We start from the raw sequence: 20,341 nt of genomic DNA, 5'->3' as shown, positions 1-20,341 counted from the left end.
GATAGCCAGGTTCTGATTTTTGATAAAAACCACGGTATTAGGCGATGCGCGGAATTAGGGCAGGTCACGGTACCTCTGTTATCACACAGCAAACCTAATCCTATCACGCAACTGAAAATAAGATTGCAAATGAACCACAAGCAATCGGGGGCCGGGGCAAATCCGTTTGAATATCTTCTGGAGCCTCTACTCGAAAGAAGCAAAAGCTTATCAGCTTCGATTTAAGGATCGCATTCGAACGGGTACGCCATTCATTCATTCAACAAGTTTTCGACGGTCGTTCGGGTTCATTATTTATTATCAGACTAAGGCCGGAGTGGCCTGTGCTGCACATAAAAGTCTTCTCCATTCAGCTCGGTCCATGGCTGCACTTCGCCAACCACACAGTCTGCGGAGGATCCGCAAATCGTCCTCCACCTCCACCTTGCCCGCTGTGTACCTCGCCTTCTTGTTCCCGTCGGATCGTTGTCGAGAACCATTTTCACCGGATTACTGTCCGACATTCTGGCTACGTGCCCGGCCCACCGCAGTCGTCCGATTTTCGCGGTGTGAACGATGGATGGATCTCCCAGCAGCTGATGCAACTCGTGGTTCATTCGCCTCCTCCACGTACCGTCCGCCATCTGCACCCCACCATAGATGGTACGCAACACTTTCCTTTCAAAAACTATCAGTGCACGTTGGTCCTCCACGAGCATCGTCCAGGTCTGGTGTCCGTAGAGAACTACCAGTCTTATAAGCGTTTTGTAGATAGTCAGTTTGGTACGGCGGCGAACTCTATTCGATCGGAGCGTCTTACGGAGTCCAAAGTACGTTCGATTTCCAGCCACTATGCGCCTCCGAATTTCTCTGCATTTGGAGACGATGCGTTTTATTAGCAACCTTGCTTTGATGGGCCAATGGCGTTCGCGTAGAATAGCCAACAATCCTCGTTGTCCAACATGAAAATTATCGATGTGCAGTTGACGAACCAGAATTTCAGTCACGTGATGCTTTTCTGGCAACAATATTTGATGCTTGCCGTCATAGGGTATCGATGAATATTTCAGGCGACCACCAACCCTGATGATCCTATCCTTATCGATGAAAAGAGCTAAACCTCGGTACTGCTTTAACTGCTTACCCTTTACCATAGCATCGAAAATCTCATCAAACGCCTCCTTCTGCACGAGCTTCAGTATAGTTTGTGTTGCTTCAGCGATTTCACACACTTGCAAGTCGGAAGTGTTACGAACCTTCGTACGCACGTTTTTGATAAAACGCAACACATACGCCCACGCACGTTGTAGGCGGCGAAAACTGCTCATCCTTGTCAGGTCCAATGACATTGGTCGTTGTACGGCAGTTGCAACTAACGCCGGCTTAAGTTCTGGCAGCTCATTGTCATCCAAATAAATTCTTTCAACGTTGTCAGAAGAGTCTTGCAGCCACAGAGTTGGTGCACCTTTGAACCACTGTTCCATCTCGAATAGTTCTGCCGGTAGTACACCACGGGAAATTATGTCGGCAGGATTGTCATACGTTCGCACATAACACCACTTGTAGTCTTGCGTTAGCTCGTGTATTGTAGCAACACGATTTGCAACAAACTGATTCAAAGCAAGCGGTGACTTTGCAAACCAACTTAAACATACTTGTGAGTCACGGTATACGGTATACGGTATATGCCTTGCTTGTGAGTCAGTGTGGAGTGTCACTTTCGAGAAAAGTATTTTCATCGCCGAAATCGTTTTCTCCACCAAACGTGCCAGAAGCAGTGTTCCGCATAATTCCAGACGAGGAATAGTCATTGGCTTCAAGGGAGCCACTCTCGATTTGCTGCAAACTAGCTCAACGCTCACAGTTCCATTAGGGGAGATGCACCTAGTGTACAAGACTGCCCCGTATGCACGCTGGGAAGCGTCCGAAAATCCGTGAAGCTCCAATGTTGTTGCCTCACTTGTGATTACACACCGTTTCTTTCGTAGCGCGTTAACCAATGGAAGCTGTTCTCGGAATGTGGTCCACAGTTCGTATTGCTCGTTAGGAAGCTCGTCGTCCCAATTCAATTTGAGCCTCCATAAGTCCTGCATCAGCAGTTTCGCTGTCGTCGTCACAGGACCGAGGTATCCACACGGATCGAATAGGTGTCCAATCGCAGAAAGTACGCTTCGTTTGGTTGGCCTCGTGTTTCCTACTCTACCATCCAATAAGGTGACATTGAATGTGAAGTAGTCTTCATTGGGATTCCAAATAAGGCCAAGAGTCCTAATCACGTTGTTGATATCGGCTTCTTCGAAGTTGGAAAGAGTCTCTTGGAGATCGTGTGGTATGATATCTCGCACAGCTTTGCTGTTGGAGCAAAACTTGTGCACTCCAAATCCTCCTCGTCGTAGAAGCTCAGTTAGTTGCTTGTAGATTTTTATTACTTCTTGTTCGTTCCTACCACCGGTGAGAAAATCGTCGATGTAGCTGTTGTCCTCAATGACTTTTGATGCAAGTGGTAGGTCAGTTGCTTCATCCTTTGCCAATTGCAATAATGTTCGCGTTGCCAGATAGGGTGCACTGGCGCAACCGTACGTCACGGTGGTTAGCTCAAATGTTGCCATCTCGTTGTTCGTGTTGAGCCACAAAATGCGCTGGTATTTCCTGTCGTCTTTGTGTACTTGTACCTGCCTGTACATTTTAGGAATGTCCGCTGTCAGTACCACAGGGTAGCAGCAGAATCGTAATAATATCGTGATGAGATCGTTTTGCACTGTTGGTCCAACTCCTAAAGCGTCGTTCAATGATAGACCAGATGTTGTCTTAGCCGAAGCGTCGAAAACTACACGAATCTTTGTCGAAGAGCTTGACTCCTTATAGACAGCATGGTGGGGTAAGAAGTAGCAATCCTCGGGTTTGTCATGCACTTCCACCATATGGCCTAATTCTAGGTACTCATCCATGAATTCGGTGTAGCGTTTTTTCTTCTCGTCGTTTGCGAAAGATCTCAGTAGTCGGTTGAATCGTACTCGTGCCGTTTCCAAAGAGTCACCAAGTTGGCTCTTGTTTTGGTTAAACGGCAGTTTGACAATGTACCGACCAAGGTATCTTGAGCTCTAGGTACGGTAATCTAAGCAGTCACTGGGTGCGGGCAGAGGTATTTGAGAGGGGGTTGGAAAATGACAGCCAGCCACTTACCAAACTGGGTGGCTGGCTAGGCGTCTTGTTTATATTACTGCACACCTCGGTTTCCATCGTTCCCATCGAGGTGTTTGCGTCGCGCAATCATTCGAAAATATGGTTGTTGTCGAACTGTAAATATTAACGATAAACTAGTTTCGAATGGATTCGAGCATATTTTTCTTATTTTAGATGTGGAAACAAGATTATAAAACATCTTGGAGATGTTGTTGTACACCGATTTCCACTCGATTACAAGCGGTTGGAAATCTGGACATCTTTTTGCGGGCACGGTGAAACTTGGAAGCCTCAAGGAAATCAAGGCATTTGCTCAGACATGAAATATTGATGTTATACTTGCTTTTTGTCTTCTGGAGATAAGATAGATGGTATTAAAATATATGGTACGATCTTTTTCAACAAAATGTTTGGTTCGATATTAAACAGTGCCAGTAAAAACAATTTAAAACTAAATTGACGTGACTCACAAAAGAAAAACGACGCATGGGCGTTGTTGCATTTTCGTAGCTTGCTTGTGTTTGCTATCAAAACAAACCGGCCAGCTTTTCCAATATGGACGATTGGGTAATTTGACATATTGTATTACCTCCATTTTAGATACCTTGGTACCGACCACTTTCGTCGCGTGAAGTCGTTCGCTCGTAGTGTTCCTCGATGGCTTGTTCCGCTGGCGTATATGGAGATGCTTCTATGCAGGTTTCGAGTTCCCAAAACTTCACAAGGGTGCGATTTAGTTGGTCATCGATGTGGTTCAATTGGCAAACTGCATGTGTGGGGCCGATTTGTATCGCCTTTACCGGACCGCTAACAATCCAACCCAGCTGTGTTTCGATTAACGTAGGCGTTCCTTCAGCAAGTTTCATGCGGCCGGTCTTGATCAGGTCGAAAAATAGTTCAGCACCGATAATCATTTGGATTTCGTCGGGAGTATGGAACGATGGGTCTGAAAACGCAAGATTAGCAGGAATGATCCAAGAACGCACGTCCACCTTGGTGATGGGCAGATTCGCAGTTATCGTCGGTACGACAAGGAAATCCAAATCAACGACGAATGGATTGACACGTGAGCTAATCGTGGTATGAAGCTTGTGCTTGACTCGTGTCGCAGCATTATTCACTCCGCTGATTGGAATGTTAACGCGCTCCATTGGTATATTCAACTTCCACGCGAATGCTTCACTGATGAGATGCGAGTCAGATCCGGAATCCAACAAAGCTCGGCATGCTAGGCGGTTATTCCCGGAACCATATACTTCTACCTCTGCCGTCGAAAGAAGCACTTGCTTTGTCGTTGCCGCTCGAGCACAGTTGACACTTCCTGGTGCTTGTCCAGCGACTTCACAATGTTCTTCTGGGACTGATGATGTTACCGCGGATGACTGGCTTACTCCAAATTGTGGAGCTGTGGTCTTGTTCTCATGGAGCAAACTATGATGCTTTCGTTTGCATGTTTTACACGTTCTATCCGAGTTGCATTCTCCAGTACGATGACCTCGTCGTAGGCAATTAAAGCAAAGGCCAGTCTGCTTCACTTTGGTGTATCGCTCGCTTATCGTCATGTCCTTGAACACGTCGCACTTGTAGATTAGGTGTTCATTTCCACAGCATGCACATGATTCCTTGGACTGATTCGACGTTTGCACAAAATTCCTGCTTTGGACGGGCTTGATGTCGGATGGTTTACCTTTCTGTCTCGTGGAAACTGATGGACGTAGTTCGTTGTAGCCTTTCATCTTCTGGAGTATACGGCTTCGTTCTCGAAGGAAATCGATCGTCTCGGTGTAGGTGGGCAGTTCATCTGACGGGATTTGCGATTCCCATAGTTTTCGTGTTTCCTTGTCAAGGCGTTTGGCAATGACATTGAGCAGGATCATCTCGGCAAGACCTTCGACTGGTAACGATCGGTTCTTCAATGCATCGACGTGTTTCGTGCAGATATCAAGCAAATTCCGCAATTCATTACCGTTCTCACTATTCATCTTTGGTAGTGCGAGCAAAGCGTCTATGTGTGTGTCGATGATGAGTCGCTCGTCTTCGTAGGTGTCCTCGAGCATCTTCCACGCTGATTCGTAATCGTTATTGTTGATCACGTCTTGATCGATTTTCCCTGCTGCACCTCCGACGAGAGAATTTTTCAAGTGGTACAGCTTTATGGCTGGTGACTCGTTGGGGTACCTGCTCATGATGGTTTTGAACATGCATTTGAACGAGTACCAGTTCTCGAGACTACCATCGAATGTTGGCAGCGGCACATGCAGATGAGGTGTGGAGCTATTTACTACCACCGGTTGCTGCGGAACAAATGCCGGAGCTAAGGCACTCATATTCCCTCGCTTTTTCTCCTCTTCAGCTGCATTCCACTTTGCAATTTCCGATTGGATGTTCACAAAAAGCTCAGCGTGCAGCTCTTCGTCCTGGAAATGGCTTTGTTTGTGTCCTTCACGCTGATCCCTTGGAACAAAGTCACAAATATCCAGATACGTTTTCTGCAGTTCATCGTTACACTGACGAAGTGTTTCGAGTTGTAGTCGCAGCCAATGAATGCTGATGTTAGCCACAGCCAATCCCTCACGGATCCGGAGCATTCTTTCCTTCGCCAAATCACGATGATCGAGAATCTTCTCAAGCTTCTTCGACATTTCCTTGCGATTTGTTCCTGCTTCTGTTGTTGCACCGAAAGATTATTCACCGGCGGCTCACTTGCAGTTTCCAGAAGGATCCTTGGGATAATACTCCGTTGGATTTGAGGAGTTTCTTCGGTCATTAGACCCACAATTTACTTATCTTCAGATTCACAGTTTCAGTTTTGTTCTAGAATTTTCCACTTTTCACTCGACCGCGTGTCGAACACGATCGAACATGTTTCGCGCACGCACTAACACCAACACGCAATACGCGTCAATCGGCCGGTTTGCCGATAGCTTTTTCCAACCGGTGGAAATCCAAAGTTCTCGCGATTTTATCCGGAATTTCACCACAAATCAACCAAAGACCATCACGGAATGGTTATCCGGTACGAATGGACCAAAATGTTCTTGAATATTTTGTAAGAATTGGTTTTCGGGAGATATGTTGGTGAATCAAAAAACACGCGTCTTAACTGATCGACAAATTTATTCAAACTGTACCTTCTTATTCTATTACATTTTCTCTCTCCTTCTTTTCGCGCCTAGAAAAAGCGGCGAACATGGGCGAACATCCTTTCGCGCCAAGAGCAAGCGGCGATCGATCCTGACTGGGGGTCGCACGATGTAAATGCGTTTTAATCATCATCGCCCTTTTTGTAGATGGGACACACGACACCTTCCATCCACTCCTGCGGCAGAACCTCATCCTCCCAAACCTTGGTAATCACCCCGTGCAGCGCTTTAGCCAGTGCCTCACCACCGTGTTTAAACAGTTCTCCTGGTAGTTGGTCAACTCCAGTGGCTTTGTTGTTTTTCAGCCGGCCGATCTCCTCCTGGATTTCCTGGAGATTCGGAGCCGGAAGTCGCATGTCCTGCGCGCGTGCTCCTAGGTTCATTACCATACCGCCACCGTTGTCTGCCATATCGCCATTCAGGTGCGCTTCGTAGTGCTGCTGCCACCTTTGGATCACCTCACGCTCGTTTGTAAGAAGGTTCCCGTTTATGTCCTTACACATATCGGGCTGTGGCACGTGGCCCTTACGTGAACGGTTCAACTTCTCATAGAACTTTCGTGCGTTATTAGCGCGGTACAGTTCCTCCGTCTCTTCACGGTCTCGATCTTCCTGCTGGCGCTTTTTCCTCCGGAAAATCGAGTTTTGTCTGTTCCGCGCCCGTTTGTATCGTGCCTCGTTCGCCCTCGTGCGGTGTTGCAGCAATCTCGCCCATGCTGCATTCTTCTCCTCAACTAACTGCTCACATTCGCCGTCATACCAGTCGTTCCTCTGATCCGGAGCCACCGTGCCTAGTGCAGCGGGTGCGGTGCTTCCAATGGCGGATCGAGTATCTCTCCAGCCATCTTCAAGAGATGCTGCGCGTAGCTGCTCTTCCGTTGGAAGTGCCACTTCCAGCTGCTGCGCATAGTCTTGGGCTAGTCTACCGTATTGTAGCCGCCAAATGTTTAGCCGCGGCGGACAACTCCGACGCGTGTTGATCACCGTCGAGAGTTTTGAGCGCAGACATACTGCAACGAGGTAGTAGTCGGATTCAATATTCGCACTGCTGTAAGTGCGTACGTTCGTGATGTCGGAGAAGAATTTACCGTAGATTAGAACGTGTTCGATTTGGTTTTCCGTTACTTGATTAGGTGATTTCCATGTGGCCTTGTGGATATTCTTGCGGGGGAAGAAAGTGCTTCGGACTACCATTCCGCGGACCTTTTCCTCCCTTCCTACCTGAGCGTTCATGTCACCGATGACGATTTTGACGTCCCGCAGTGGGCATCCATCGTATTGGGCCAAACACAATTGATATGTTTGCGTGCGTTTTGACAGTATTCCCATGGGAAAACTGTCAAAACGCACGCAAACGTATCAATTGTGTTTGACCCATATGTCTGCTCCAGCTGCGCATAGAACGCTTCTTTCTCGTCGTCGGATCTCCCTTCGTGTGGGCAGTGCACGTTGATGATGCTATAGTTGAAGAAACGGCCTTTTATCATCAGCTTGCACATCCTTGCGTTGATTGGCTGCCACCCAATCACGCGTTGGCGCATCTTTCCCAGGACTATGAAGCCGGTTCCCAGCTCGTTGGTGGTGCCACAGCTTTGGTAGATGCCCGCTCGATGCCCGCTTTTCCACACTTTCTGTCCTGTCCAGCAGATTTCCTGCAGCGCTACGACATCGAAGTTGCGGGGATGTAATTCATCGTAGAATATCCTGTCGCAACCTGCGAAGCCTAGCGACTTGCAGTTCCATGTTCCAAGCTTCCAATCGTGATCCTTTATTCGTCGCCTAGGTCGTTGCCGATTGTATCGAGTCGTATTATCTTCTATGTCGTTCGTAATAGTTGTTTTTAAAGGCGGCTTATTGGGCCTGCGCAAACCTCCCGTCTTGTCGGAGGGCCGTCGTGTCAGGGCTGTTTAGTGTCCCACCTAACATCAGAACTTGGGCGCGAGCCAAAGATGGTGAACTATGCCAGATCAGGTTGAAGTCAGGGGAGAACCGAAGGAGTTCTGACGAGCAAATCGATTGTAAAAATTGGGCATAGGGGGGAGAGACCAATCGAACCAGCTAGTAGCTGGTTCTCTCCGAAGTTTCCCTCAGGGTTAGCTGAAGCACGTAACGTTTTGGAGCCTATTCTCATCTGGTAAAGCGAATGATTAGAGGCCTTAGGTTCGAAATGATCTTGACCTATTCTCAACCTATAAATGGGTACGTACCATATCCTTGCATGATGGCAGCAATACCCTCGGTCGTGTGCGCTCGCGCCCAGCTGCTGCCGTCCAACGTTTGCGCGCCGAACCAGGCGGGTAAACCCGGACGTTCCTGGGTGTGCTGGGCGGGGTTTGCCTCAACGTGCGCCGACGTGCTGGACGTGGCTATTTGCGGTCTCTCGCAATGCAGCCATCGACAAATAGTCAATTCAGAACTGGCCCGGCGGAGAGAATCCGACTGTCACAATAAAACAAAGCATTGTGATAGCCTTAACAGGTGTTGAGTTGACACAATGGGATTTCTGTCCAATGCTCTGAATGTCAACGTGAAGAAATTCAAGAAAACGCGTTCAGCATAACTTGAACCACGTTCAATATAAATAGCTGGAACAAAGGCTTTCAACTACATCATGGATAAGAAACCGGATTTTGATCCGTAATGTATATTAGACCCTTTCATGTTTTCAAAAAGTATCAAAAATTCAACCGGTCAGCCTAGAATCACAATTCTCATGCTAAAATAAGTCTCCTGTCAAATTCTCAGCTAATACGGATAACATTTCGAGGTGGCTCAAGTCGATTTAGTGTTTTTGGGCTATTTTCAATTTTGAAAAAAATCTAACAAGAGATATAAAAGTCGAAAACTATCGTAACAACCTCTATACGGAAGCTCTTGGTGTGCTCTACAAGTCTTGTGAACATTGCGATTCGTTCCGTTCACGTTTTGTCCATGTTAAAGTGATTTTCAAGCATTTAAGTACATAAAAATACTGTTTCCCCCAAAAGACATTGTTCTACAAAATTCTTGAGTCTATGATAAATAATTGTTAATTAATTTATTATGTTTTTATTCCTCTTATTTCTCCCTTGAAATTTGAGTGATATAATTGCCCATGTGCGATTTACCGTTAAATTCTTAAAAATCAAAAGCTGAACATTTGTCATAAATTTGCACGCTGAGATTTCTTCAAACAAGTTGTTCAAACAAAGAAGCTTCGATTTCACTTGTTACTACGATGCACTCAATGTTAAAAGCTTGCAGACGTATGGTGAAATTAACAAAATTTGGAAGTCGCTTGTTGTAAGCATCAAATATCAGATGATTTGATTTATGTTTTGTTCGAACAACTTGCTTGAAGAAATCCTAACGTGCAAATTTATGACAAATGTTCAGCTTCTGATTTTTAAGAATTTAACGGTAAATCGCACATGGGCAATTGTATTACTCAAATTTCCAGGGAAAAAAGAGGAATAATATTATAAATTAACAATCATTTGTCATAAACTCAAGAATTTTGTAGAACAACGTCTTTTGGGGGAAACAGTATTTTTATGCACTTAAATGCTTGAAAATCACTTTAACATGGACAAAACGTGAACAGAACGAATCGCAATGTTCACAAGACTTGTAGAGCACACCAAGAGCTTCCGTATAGAGGTAGTTGCGATAGTTTTCGACTTTTATATCTCTTGTTAGATTTTTTCCAAAATTGAAAATAGCCCAAAAACACTAAATCGACTTGAGCCACCTCGAAATGTTTTTTGATTTTTGTACCGAATAATTACATCAACGTTTGTCATAATGTTTATAAAAAGATATCAACCTCTACTATAATTGTTGTACGGCTAGAGGGATTTTAGTTTTAGTTTTTACAAGCCAAATTTAACCAAATTTCTAACAAAATTGTTCTGAAATAAATAACTTCCCTTGTTATAACTTTGTTATGCATTCTTGATCGAATTAAAATCAGAATTCAATTAACTAGCCTTGATTACATGCGTTCGGCTCAACCTTGATAACGACACACCAACAAGCTTATCTCTACTCAGCTCATCGACTGAAGTTATATCTCTGAAGGTATTAGCAGAACAATAAACTGAAGAATGTCATTGAGGAAATTGAGGAATTTCTACGGAACTCATGGATCGTGCCGGAAATGCAAAAGAACGCAAACAAGCGATGCTGAGCCTACAGGCGAGCCAACCACGGGTCACGTGGAAGCGAAAACGAAATTAACAAGCAAAAATTGGATTCTGCATGATATTGCAGCAGGTGCAACGTTTATATTCGTATCATATCCCTACGTTTTTCGAAAGACGATAATTGCCATTCCTTACTTACCTCACACATCTTCTCGATCATCGACTCATCATGGGGCACCTTGCCGTCCACGCGTTCGTCCGCTCGGTTCCCGCTCATTCGCAGCACTAGCGAAAATAATCGTTGATCCCACCGAAACGGTTCCTTCGTAAACTTCGCCCCGGGAATTAGGGAATTCAGCGGAAGGATAATCTCCTGATGTACTCCATTCCTGAAGGAATACTTTCCCCCGTCGGTCAGCACAATGATAACCGACGGTTCCAGATAGAACGGACACCGTCCCTGTCCGTACGTGTCGATGCCACTCTGCATCCGATTCAGGTTCAGCAAATCGAACGCATTCTTCAGCGCCTCGCCCATCGAGGTGAGCCCGTTGCTTTGCAGGTTCTTCAGCTCGTTCATGAAGGTGGCGTGGTTTTCCTTCCAGCCCGCTTTCACGTTGTTCGGGGGATCTTCGAACGTCAGCAGCATATACCGATCGCCCATGCAGTCCTGCGACCGCTGCCGGTACTTGAGAAACGTCTCCACCGCGCCCTTGGCAATGTCCAGATAGCTCTTCTGGACGCCATTGACGTGCGCTTTCTGGCACATGGACGCGGACGTGTCCACCAGGAAAAGGATGATGGTCATTTCACGACGTCGCTCGTGCTCGTCGTCGTTTTTCCGATCGCGTTGGATCTACCGATGCTTCGCCTTCGTCCTCTTCCTCTTCTTCTGCTTCTTCGACCTCGAGGGCGAATGGTTCTATTGTTTTTGTTGCTTTCGCGGGGCGTATGTTTGACGTAGAAGGCACAGTGCAGGGTGACTTCAGAATCATTCCTTCCGCAAGTCGCTAGCACAGCGCCCGACAATCACGAACATGTAACCAGGAAGCAACGCGCTACACGAACCGATGCGAAGGGTGTGCGTTCCTCCTCGGAACTTTATGGGTGTACTGGCCGGCTGTGTGAGTTACGGCTGGATCAGGTAATATAGTCTGCAAAAAAAAAAAGAAACGAGAAGTTAGAGAAGTGCAAAACAAATTATTACAATCGGTATCCCTGTTCCTGAGGATAAAGACTAAGGTTTGCCGGTTGGCAAATGGTAACCCTGAAGATTGTCATTTTTGGCACACAACATAAAAATGGCATAGATCCATGGAATCCAAAGGCCTATTTGAAATTAATTTAAGTTCGCCAATTCAATTCAAAGGACATTTTAGGACACAATAAAGATGTCAAATCATTTGGCTCTGTTAAAACATTTGAGGATGTATTCCAAAATCTTATAAGGTTAGGCACCAATATAAATTAGCACGACCTCAGATTGACGATCCGCTTCAAACCGAATCCATATCAGACATTTTGCATGCTTTGTAAAACTCTTTTCGATAACATTCGAAACAATTTAATGTGCTAATTATGACTAAGTTAAAGTTCCTGGAATGGAAAATCGGTTTTGATATGAAGGGTTTGACCTTCCGATGCACCTCGCTGTTCAAGAACGGGAGAATGCCAGTCAATCTGAACCTCATCCAAAAAACGATCGAACGATATTGAAATCTGTGGCGCTGCCCCACAAAAAATGGAGAAGAAAAATTTGTAAAACAATAAACAGCAACATATGACACTACTGCTGTGTTATGCACAACGTCTCTCATTCCAGCAGCGAGCGCGCGAATTGAGCGAACGTACCAAATTAGTTTGCGCTGTTGTGAATCGACGTCGCCAGTGGCATGTGCAGCGGACATGATGGGCGTGAAGTATGTATGGAAAATTAAGTGTTCGTTCAGAAAATATCGATTGGTGACTTGGTGGAGGGTAATCGCCGAAAACTTTGGAATGACACGGAAGTGTCCTGGGATTACGATACCCTTGGATGTATAAATCTTCGGAAGTGGACTATTAAGAATGACCGGTTCAAATTAATTAACTCGTTAACACTAAATTTTACTTTATTTTCAAGAACGCTCTACCCTTTTGAGATCTTATGCACAACTTACTTCATTTGAATTTTCCCACTCGTACGTTACCGGTCGCCGGCCAATATTGGGCGTCGCTACTGTGACGAACGGAACAGAGGTTTTTGCGGGAAACTCTGCGGAACATCACGAAAAATTCTTGGATTTTCACAAGAAATTATTTGGATTCCCAAGGGATTTTTTTTGTAGAGGAATAAAATTAATGGGAAAGAAACGACACAGTTGAAAACCATTTGTCCAAATAACACGTTACGTCGAAAGCGACATACGGCCGAATGGAACATTCATACAACTGAACTGGTAATTTGTCAGAAAAAGCCGTTTGGCCGAATAAGTTATGTGGCCAGGAATCCCGTTTGGCTGAATTAGTCGTTTGACTGAACGGGTAATAAGCCTAAAATGATGCCCCGTACAGCCAAATGGCTCTTTCTGCCAAACGACCTATTCAGCCAAACAATGTTTTCGACATTTTAGGTCGTATGTATATTTCGGCCAAATGACGTTTTCAACCGGATGGTCCTTTATGCCAAACGACCATTTGAAATGGACTTGCATTCGCTTGCGCCCCACACTAATGTCCATGGTAACTATCCTGTCCTGATCAACACCCCACTTCTACTGCAAAGGAGTACCCAGAAAACGGACAAGAAAACAAAATTTCGTCGATGCACATTGGCGTTCAGTCCGAGCCACCAACCTGGACCCAACATCGGTTTCTCCGTTTGAACTGACGACGGGCTAATGGGCCAAACACAATTGATACGTTTGCGTGCGTTTTGACAGTTTTCCCATGGAAAAACTGTCAAAACGCACGCAAACGTACCAATTGTGTTTGACCCATAACTGATCCCGTAACCGGCCGTATCGGTCATTCGACACCCCATACACGTAGCATCGTTGTCGATCGTCATCTCAACAGAGGATACCAAGACCACACAGCGACGTTTTTGCAACCTATTGCATCGACCTTCCCTGGCATTGAAGGTAAATTACCGGCGAGGATCATAGCTGTAAGTACTTGATACGAATTATTGCAATAACACGTTAAGCCGAAAGTCATCCAGCTGAATTCTATTCGACCGAAACGGTTGTTAGGTCTAAAATAGTTTGGCTAAACATATCATTTGGCCAAATGCGACACTCGACCGAACCGACATCACGAACGTCCGCACCTACCGCAGTGCGAATATTGAATCCGACCATTACCTCGTTGCAGTATACCTGCGCTCAAAACTCTCGGTGGTGTACAACACGCGTCGAAGTCGGACGCCGCGGCTTAACATTGGGCGGCTACAAGACGGTAGACTAGCCCAAGGATAGGCGCAGCAGCTGGGAGTGGCACTCCCAACAGGAGAGCAGCTAGGCAACGTCTCTTGAAAATGGCTGGAGAGATATTCGATCCGCCATTGGTAGCACCGCAACCGATGCACTTGGCACGGTGCCCTCGGATCAGAGAAACGACTGGTATGACGGCAAATGTGAGCAGTTAGTGGAAGAGAAGAATGCAGCATGGGCGAGATTGCTGCAACACCCCACAAGGGCGAACGAGGCACGATATAAACGGGCGCGGAACAGACAAAACTCGATTTTACGGAGGAAAAAGTGCCAGTAGGAAGATCGAGATCGTTAAGAGACGGAGCAACTGTACCACGCTAATAACACACGAAAGTTCTATGAGAAGTTGAACCGTTCACGTAAGGGCCACGTGCCACACCCTGATATGTGTGTGTAAGGACATTAACGGGAACCTTCTGTCCTTACACATATCATGTCCCATCTACAAAAAGAGCGATAAGATGGATTGTAGCAACTACCGCGCAATCACATTGCTGAACGCCGCCTACAAGGTACTCTCCCAAATTTTATGCCGTCGACTAGCACCAATTGCAAGGGAGTTCGTGGGGCAGTACCAGGCGGGTTTTATGGGCGAACGCTCCACCACGGACCAGGTGTTCGCCATTTCCCAAGTACTGCAGAAATGCCGCGAATATAACGTGCCCATCGACTTCAAAGCCGTATATGATACAATCGATCAGGACCAGCTATGGCAGCTAATGCACGAACACGGATTTTCGGATAAACTGACACGGTTGATCAAAGCGACGATGGATCGGGTGATGTGCGTAGTTCGAGTTTCAGGGGCATTCTCGAGTCCCTTCGACACGCGCAGAGGGTTACGGCAAGGTGATGGTCTTTCGTGTCTACTATTCAACATCGCTTTGGAAGGGGTAATACGAAGAGCAGGGATTAACACGAGTGGCACAATTTTCAACAAGTCTGTCCAGCTATTTGGCTTCGCCGACGACATCGATATTATAGCACGTAACCTTGAGAAGATGGAGGAAACCTACATCAAACTGAAGAGGGAAGCTAAGCGGATCGAACTAGTCATCAACACGTCCTCGAGTTTGCATCGGTGGTGACAAAATCGAGGTGGTAGAAGAATTTGTGTACTTGGGCTCACTGGTAACTGCCGAAAATGATACCAGCAGAGAAATTCGGAAACGCATAGTGGTTGGAAATCGTCCTTACTTTGGACTCCTCAAGACGCTCCAATCGAATAAAGTTCGCCGCCGTACCAAACTGACAATCTACAAAACGCTCATTAGACCGGTAGTCCTCTACGGACACGAGACCTGAACGATGCTCGTCGACCAACGCGCACTAGGAATTTTCGAAAGGAAAGGGCTGCGTACCATCTATGGTGGGGTGCAGATGGCGGATGGTACGTGGAGGAGGCGTATGAACCACGAGTTGCATCAACTGTTGGGAGAACCATCCATCGTTCATACCGCGAAAATCGGACGACTGCAGTGGGCAGGGCACGTAGCCAGAATGTCGGACAGTAACACGGAGAACCAGACAACGATCCGACGGGCACAAGAAGGCGAGGTGCGCAGCGGGCAAGGTGGAAGATGACTTGCGGACCCTCCGTAGACTGCGTGGTTGGCGACGTGTAACCATGGATCGAGCCGAATGGAGAAGACTCTTATATACCGCACAGACCACTTCGGCCTTAATCGAGGAAGCGGTATTAAAGAAACTTCCTTGTCCGACGGAAAAATGTATCAAACTCAACAGCTCCCCACAGTATCAATTAGAACGAAAGCGAAATCATTTAACCTTCGATGGATATCCCGTTGCAGCTAACTTCCGCTGATGATTGTGACATTTTGGTTCTACAGTCCTTTTGAAGACTAGCTGATTGGAAAATGGACAAACGAATTCGGTGAGCAAGTTCCAATTATTTTCTCATGCATCCTCCAGATGCTGAATAATTCAAACATCATTAAAAACTAAATACGCTACTTATGCTGCTATTGCCGCGGATATTGTGGGAGCCCCAGGTATCCGGTTCACGCTTTAGTTGGCAGCGGTGGCTATTCTAGGCATTCTATTCCCCGAGTAGTTAGTGCGAATAAGGGCGTCCTTGTGATGTTTTGCTGTTCCTGTTATGAACAGCTAGTACATACATCCCAATCCCCTACACATTCTGAAGACACTTTATTTGCTCCAGATATAAATCCTTTTTATATTGATAACGTTCATAACAAAAAGGGCACCATTACGGAGCATGAGATTTGAACAAATTATTCACCGTACATACTACTTGTTTACCACCCCGGCTGGGTGAGAGATAGAGGATGAATCACAACACGCACAATAAATAATATTGAATTTTTGGAAGAATGTCCAAAGGAATTTTTGGAGAAATTTAATAATGTCGGAAATTTATACAAGAGTTCTCCCTGATTTATGTTATTCGTTTGGGAATTCCTAACAAGATTTTTAGAACTGCGTCCAAGAGTTTTGGAAGGAATTCCCGAAGAAAATTTCGAAATAATACACTGGTGGAAATAAGTATAAAGACAAGCTCGGTTTCCATACAAAATGGCCATATTGGGAAGTCAATATCTCGATTCTTAGCAATTCGATTGGGCTGATTTTTTGCCAACAAGCCTAAAATGACTTGAATTTTTATTCAATGATAGTTACATTTATGCATATATTCTGGTTATACGCGTCTCTGTTGGAAATAATTATAAAGACAGTTCCGTTGTATGGAGCTCCATATAAAAAAGTGGTGTCTTTATAATTATTTCCAGATTTTGAGGTCAAAATCAACAGAGATGTATAAAATTTACTCAAAGATCGAAAGTTCAAGTTAAAAACAGGTGCCTAGTAAAATTTCAGCCAAATCGAATCGCTACGAATCGAGATATCGATCCTTGTCTTCATACTTATTTCCGGCGGTATACATGAGGGAATAATCGGTGAAATTCTTGAAATAATTGCTGTACGAATTTCTGAAAGAAATTCTAAAAGAATTTGTGAAAGAAATTCTAAAAGAATTTATGAAAGAAATTCTAAAAGAATTTCTGAGGGAACTTCCGGAGGTTTTTCATACATAATTTCTAAAGGTATTTACAAAAAAACTGTCTGTAAGATTGTTCGCAAAAAATATTTGAAATTACATCTGGACTGGATGAATATTCTAAGAAATTTCTAGAGGAGTTTCTTAAGAAGCAGCTTTTGAGGAAATTTTCCTGGCAATTCTTGGAATTCCTGAAAATATCCGAGAAGTATGGTGAATCGATTGGTGATGGATCGATTGTAATATCATTTTCTAATGGTTTTCTTGGCAGGTTCCAGCAATCTCAGAGTCAATAAACAGAGTTTTGTTTTACTACTGTCTGGTTTGCCTGGATCAAATATTATAAAATAATTCGTTATACGGTAGATTATTGTATATGTCAAACAAACACACACTGATGGCAAGCTGTCCATTTAGCAACTCAGTGGCGCTGGGAGTAGGTGGGACAAGTAGAAAATACCTGGGTAGGACAGTCCAAGCATTGTCCTACCCATGATTATGACACTATGGTAATAAAATACCATATGGATAACTAAAAGATCTAATACTATCATTTAAACGTTTGAAAGTTTATCAGAGGTTGAACTGACAATCGTGGAGGTTTCGAGGTATGTAAAGAAGAACACTATTCCGAAAAGCTCCTCAGAGTCTGTGAGGAATTCTTTCTATTCCAAAAAGTTTTAAATTATGTATTGAGATTTTCCAAGAAGTTTCGAAGTTTCTAATAGTCTTCCATAAAATTGTTGATTTTTTCTGGAAGTAGGGGAAATGACGGCTTTGGCAGGTTTTGTTCTATTATTGGCAGGGGGTTTTCTATAACCAATTATGCTCAAATTTGGCCCAAATTTTGCATATCAAAGAATATTGTGTCCAAATTTCATAAAATTTGGTCAATAAAAACCCCCCTGACAATAATAGAACAAAACCTGCCAAAGCCGTCATTTCCCCTACGTAATTATTTCTGCTAGTTCAGTGGGGCTCAGCGAATTTCTGAAATTTTATAATAATTGACAGACCGATAGGTGAATTAAACAAAAGTTGAATATCTAAACGAGGATACACAAGCTTAGCTTAATTTAACTTAGTCTGACTGTACTTGTCAATGGTTGCTTCTCCGTGACTTATCAGGATTGGTGTTATTTGCGCTACGATCCAAGTGAATAAAGGTTGGGATTTACCACCTATTCTGGATATACATGTTTCAAAGCGCTCAAATATAGATCAAAAATGGCGCCAGTCAGTTGGGAAAGGAGAGAAATGTTAGTGTGTAGTTTTTTATGCTACTAGAGATCGAGAACACCTCTGCAACAGAAGTATGGATCAAGGATTCACTTAGAAAAGTGTTGCAGTCTATGCCACATTACATGATGTAATCTCCAGCCCGAGCTCCTGTCTATAAGGCAGAAGAGGTAATCACTAGACTGCCGAGCTCGTCTCCGATAGTTGAAAAACTAAACAAGGATATGAGAGAACAATCTCAGAAATATGGAAATATGAAGCAGTGTAGAATGATTGTAGCACATCCGAATGGGTGATAGCAAGCCTATGAGAAAATGAACTCTTGAAGATTTCAAGAGTTTATTGGAATCAGTATGAATCACAAATGGTCGGGATGCACCATGCACCTTTTCGACTGACTTTTAAAATTTCGTCCGTTTAATGAGAATGGAAATGAATACATATCAAATCATTTGTACATTTGTTTCTGGGTATCCTGTTATAGTGTGGAAGGATATCCGATTTGTAATCAATTAGATCTGCTGCACAAAAAAAAAATGTTTAAAAATGGGTAATTTTTTTTGACGCTTGGTGTGTCAAAGAATCCCGAACAACAAATGAATCATTCGTTTGAGAAACTGCATAAGTCCATTTTAAACTATTTCGAGAAAACAACAAAAATCTGTTTTTGAACAAATTTGCACCGAATCTTTCGATTTCTTCGATACAGATCAATAGTTTTTGGCAAAACTCAACATCCTGGGGCACTTTCAATGCAAAAAATGTTAGCAGTACTCCACAATTGCTCTTCAAAGTACGTGTAGTACATATGTAGTTTCTCAAACAAACGAAAAAAAATTCATATATTCCGGAACAAAAAATATTTTTTCGGTTGTTTTGCCAGAATACGTATTTTTGGACGAGAATTCAGAATACATAAAAATCTCATTTTGGCCAAAAATGTTACATATGCAGTTTCTCAAACAAACGGTTCAAATGTACCTAAGTTTGCATGAAATCATAGAAGTTAGAAAAAAAGAAGTCTAAAATTCGTAGTAAAGATTCTTGGACAATCATAAGCTTTACTGGTAGACCGTAGCAATGTTTCTGAAGATTGCTAAAGGTACAAATTTTTAGAAGCTAATGATAATTGATTGAAACCATTTGATATTTAATAAAAAAAAATTACAGATACCAAATAATAAATATAATAATACCAAATACCAAATACCAAATAATAAATAATAAATAATAATAATAATAATTATACCAATAATAATACCAAAATCTGGTAATTCGTAAAAATGTTTGAAGACATGCTTCTTGTAAATAATCTATAACCTCTGGAAATTTGATTGCCTTAATACCGTGCTGTGCCATTATTCCAATCAGCGCCTAATTCCGTTCACGCAAGACAAAATGATAAATAATAAAGAGTTTTTTTTTATAAAAGCAACATAAAAATATCCTTGTAACTTTTCTATGGTTATGTATGCATGAAATGAAATAAAAACTAGCGCCATTTTGACTGTTTTCATTAACCCACTTGCTAAGAACGTCTGTCATAATATTCAAACATTTTTAAGTGAAAATTTGCCCTAGATTTCAAACACAGCAGCATAACAAGACAAAACAGATAACATTATAGCGTATTACCAAATTGTTGCCTGTATTTTCCCGATAGAAAATGCTGAAAAGTGAAAAATATCTTGACCGGAATAAGGGTACATCTACATCTACTCGTTCCTTATTCCGTTCATTTGGTTTGGAGGATGGATTCCGAAAATTCCGTGTTTGAGAATTCGCTTTGACGCAGCCGCGCTGTTGCCATCTAGCGGCGACGGACGTGTGCGTGAAATCACTGTTTTTCAACATGGTGAAGTATAGGAAGTATATTTTAAAATGCTTTTAAAATGTTATTACCAGTGATATGTTGAAAACTTTTAAATACGTAGGGTTAGAATTTTGAAAAACTACATGTTAGGCTCCTTATCCACACATGTTTTTTTAATCAAAATAATTCAACTTTCGTGTTACCTATATAAAAGTAAATTAAATTTCTAACCCAAAAAAGTGAACAATTTTGGCTAAAATGTGTTTTAACGCTTTAATAAGCATTTTAAAATTGACATCCTATATCCCTTGCTGGGTGAAATAAAAAAGCATCAGCCGGCCCCCATTT

The 20,341-nt window shown here is 43.5% G+C and overlaps 1 protein-coding gene across 2 annotated transcripts in view; it reads right to left on the bottom strand.

Annotated features, from left to right (window-relative positions):
- Positions 1-20,341, bottom strand: part of LOC134207727 (integrator complex subunit 6) — a 48,908-nt gene that overhangs the window by 4,181 nt on the left and 24,386 nt on the right. For both annotated transcript variants that reach the window (XM_062683574.1, XM_062683575.1), the window contains exon 2: positions 10,628-11,582. In XM_062683574.1, coding sequence (XP_062539558.1) covers positions 10,628-11,236 — 609 coding nt within the window. In that variant the 5' untranslated portion in view covers positions 11,237-11,582. The remainder of the gene's footprint in view (positions 1-10,627; positions 11,583-20,341) is intronic.

Source organism: Armigeres subalbatus, chromosome 1 (assembly GCF_024139115.2).
Source record: "Armigeres subalbatus isolate Guangzhou_Male chromosome 1, GZ_Asu_2, whole genome shotgun sequence".
Taxonomy (NCBI): domain Eukaryota; kingdom Metazoa; phylum Arthropoda; class Insecta; order Diptera; family Culicidae; genus Armigeres; species Armigeres subalbatus.
The sequence above is the reverse complement of the archived record's forward strand: the minus strand, read 5'-3'. Positions and strand labels throughout refer to the sequence as shown.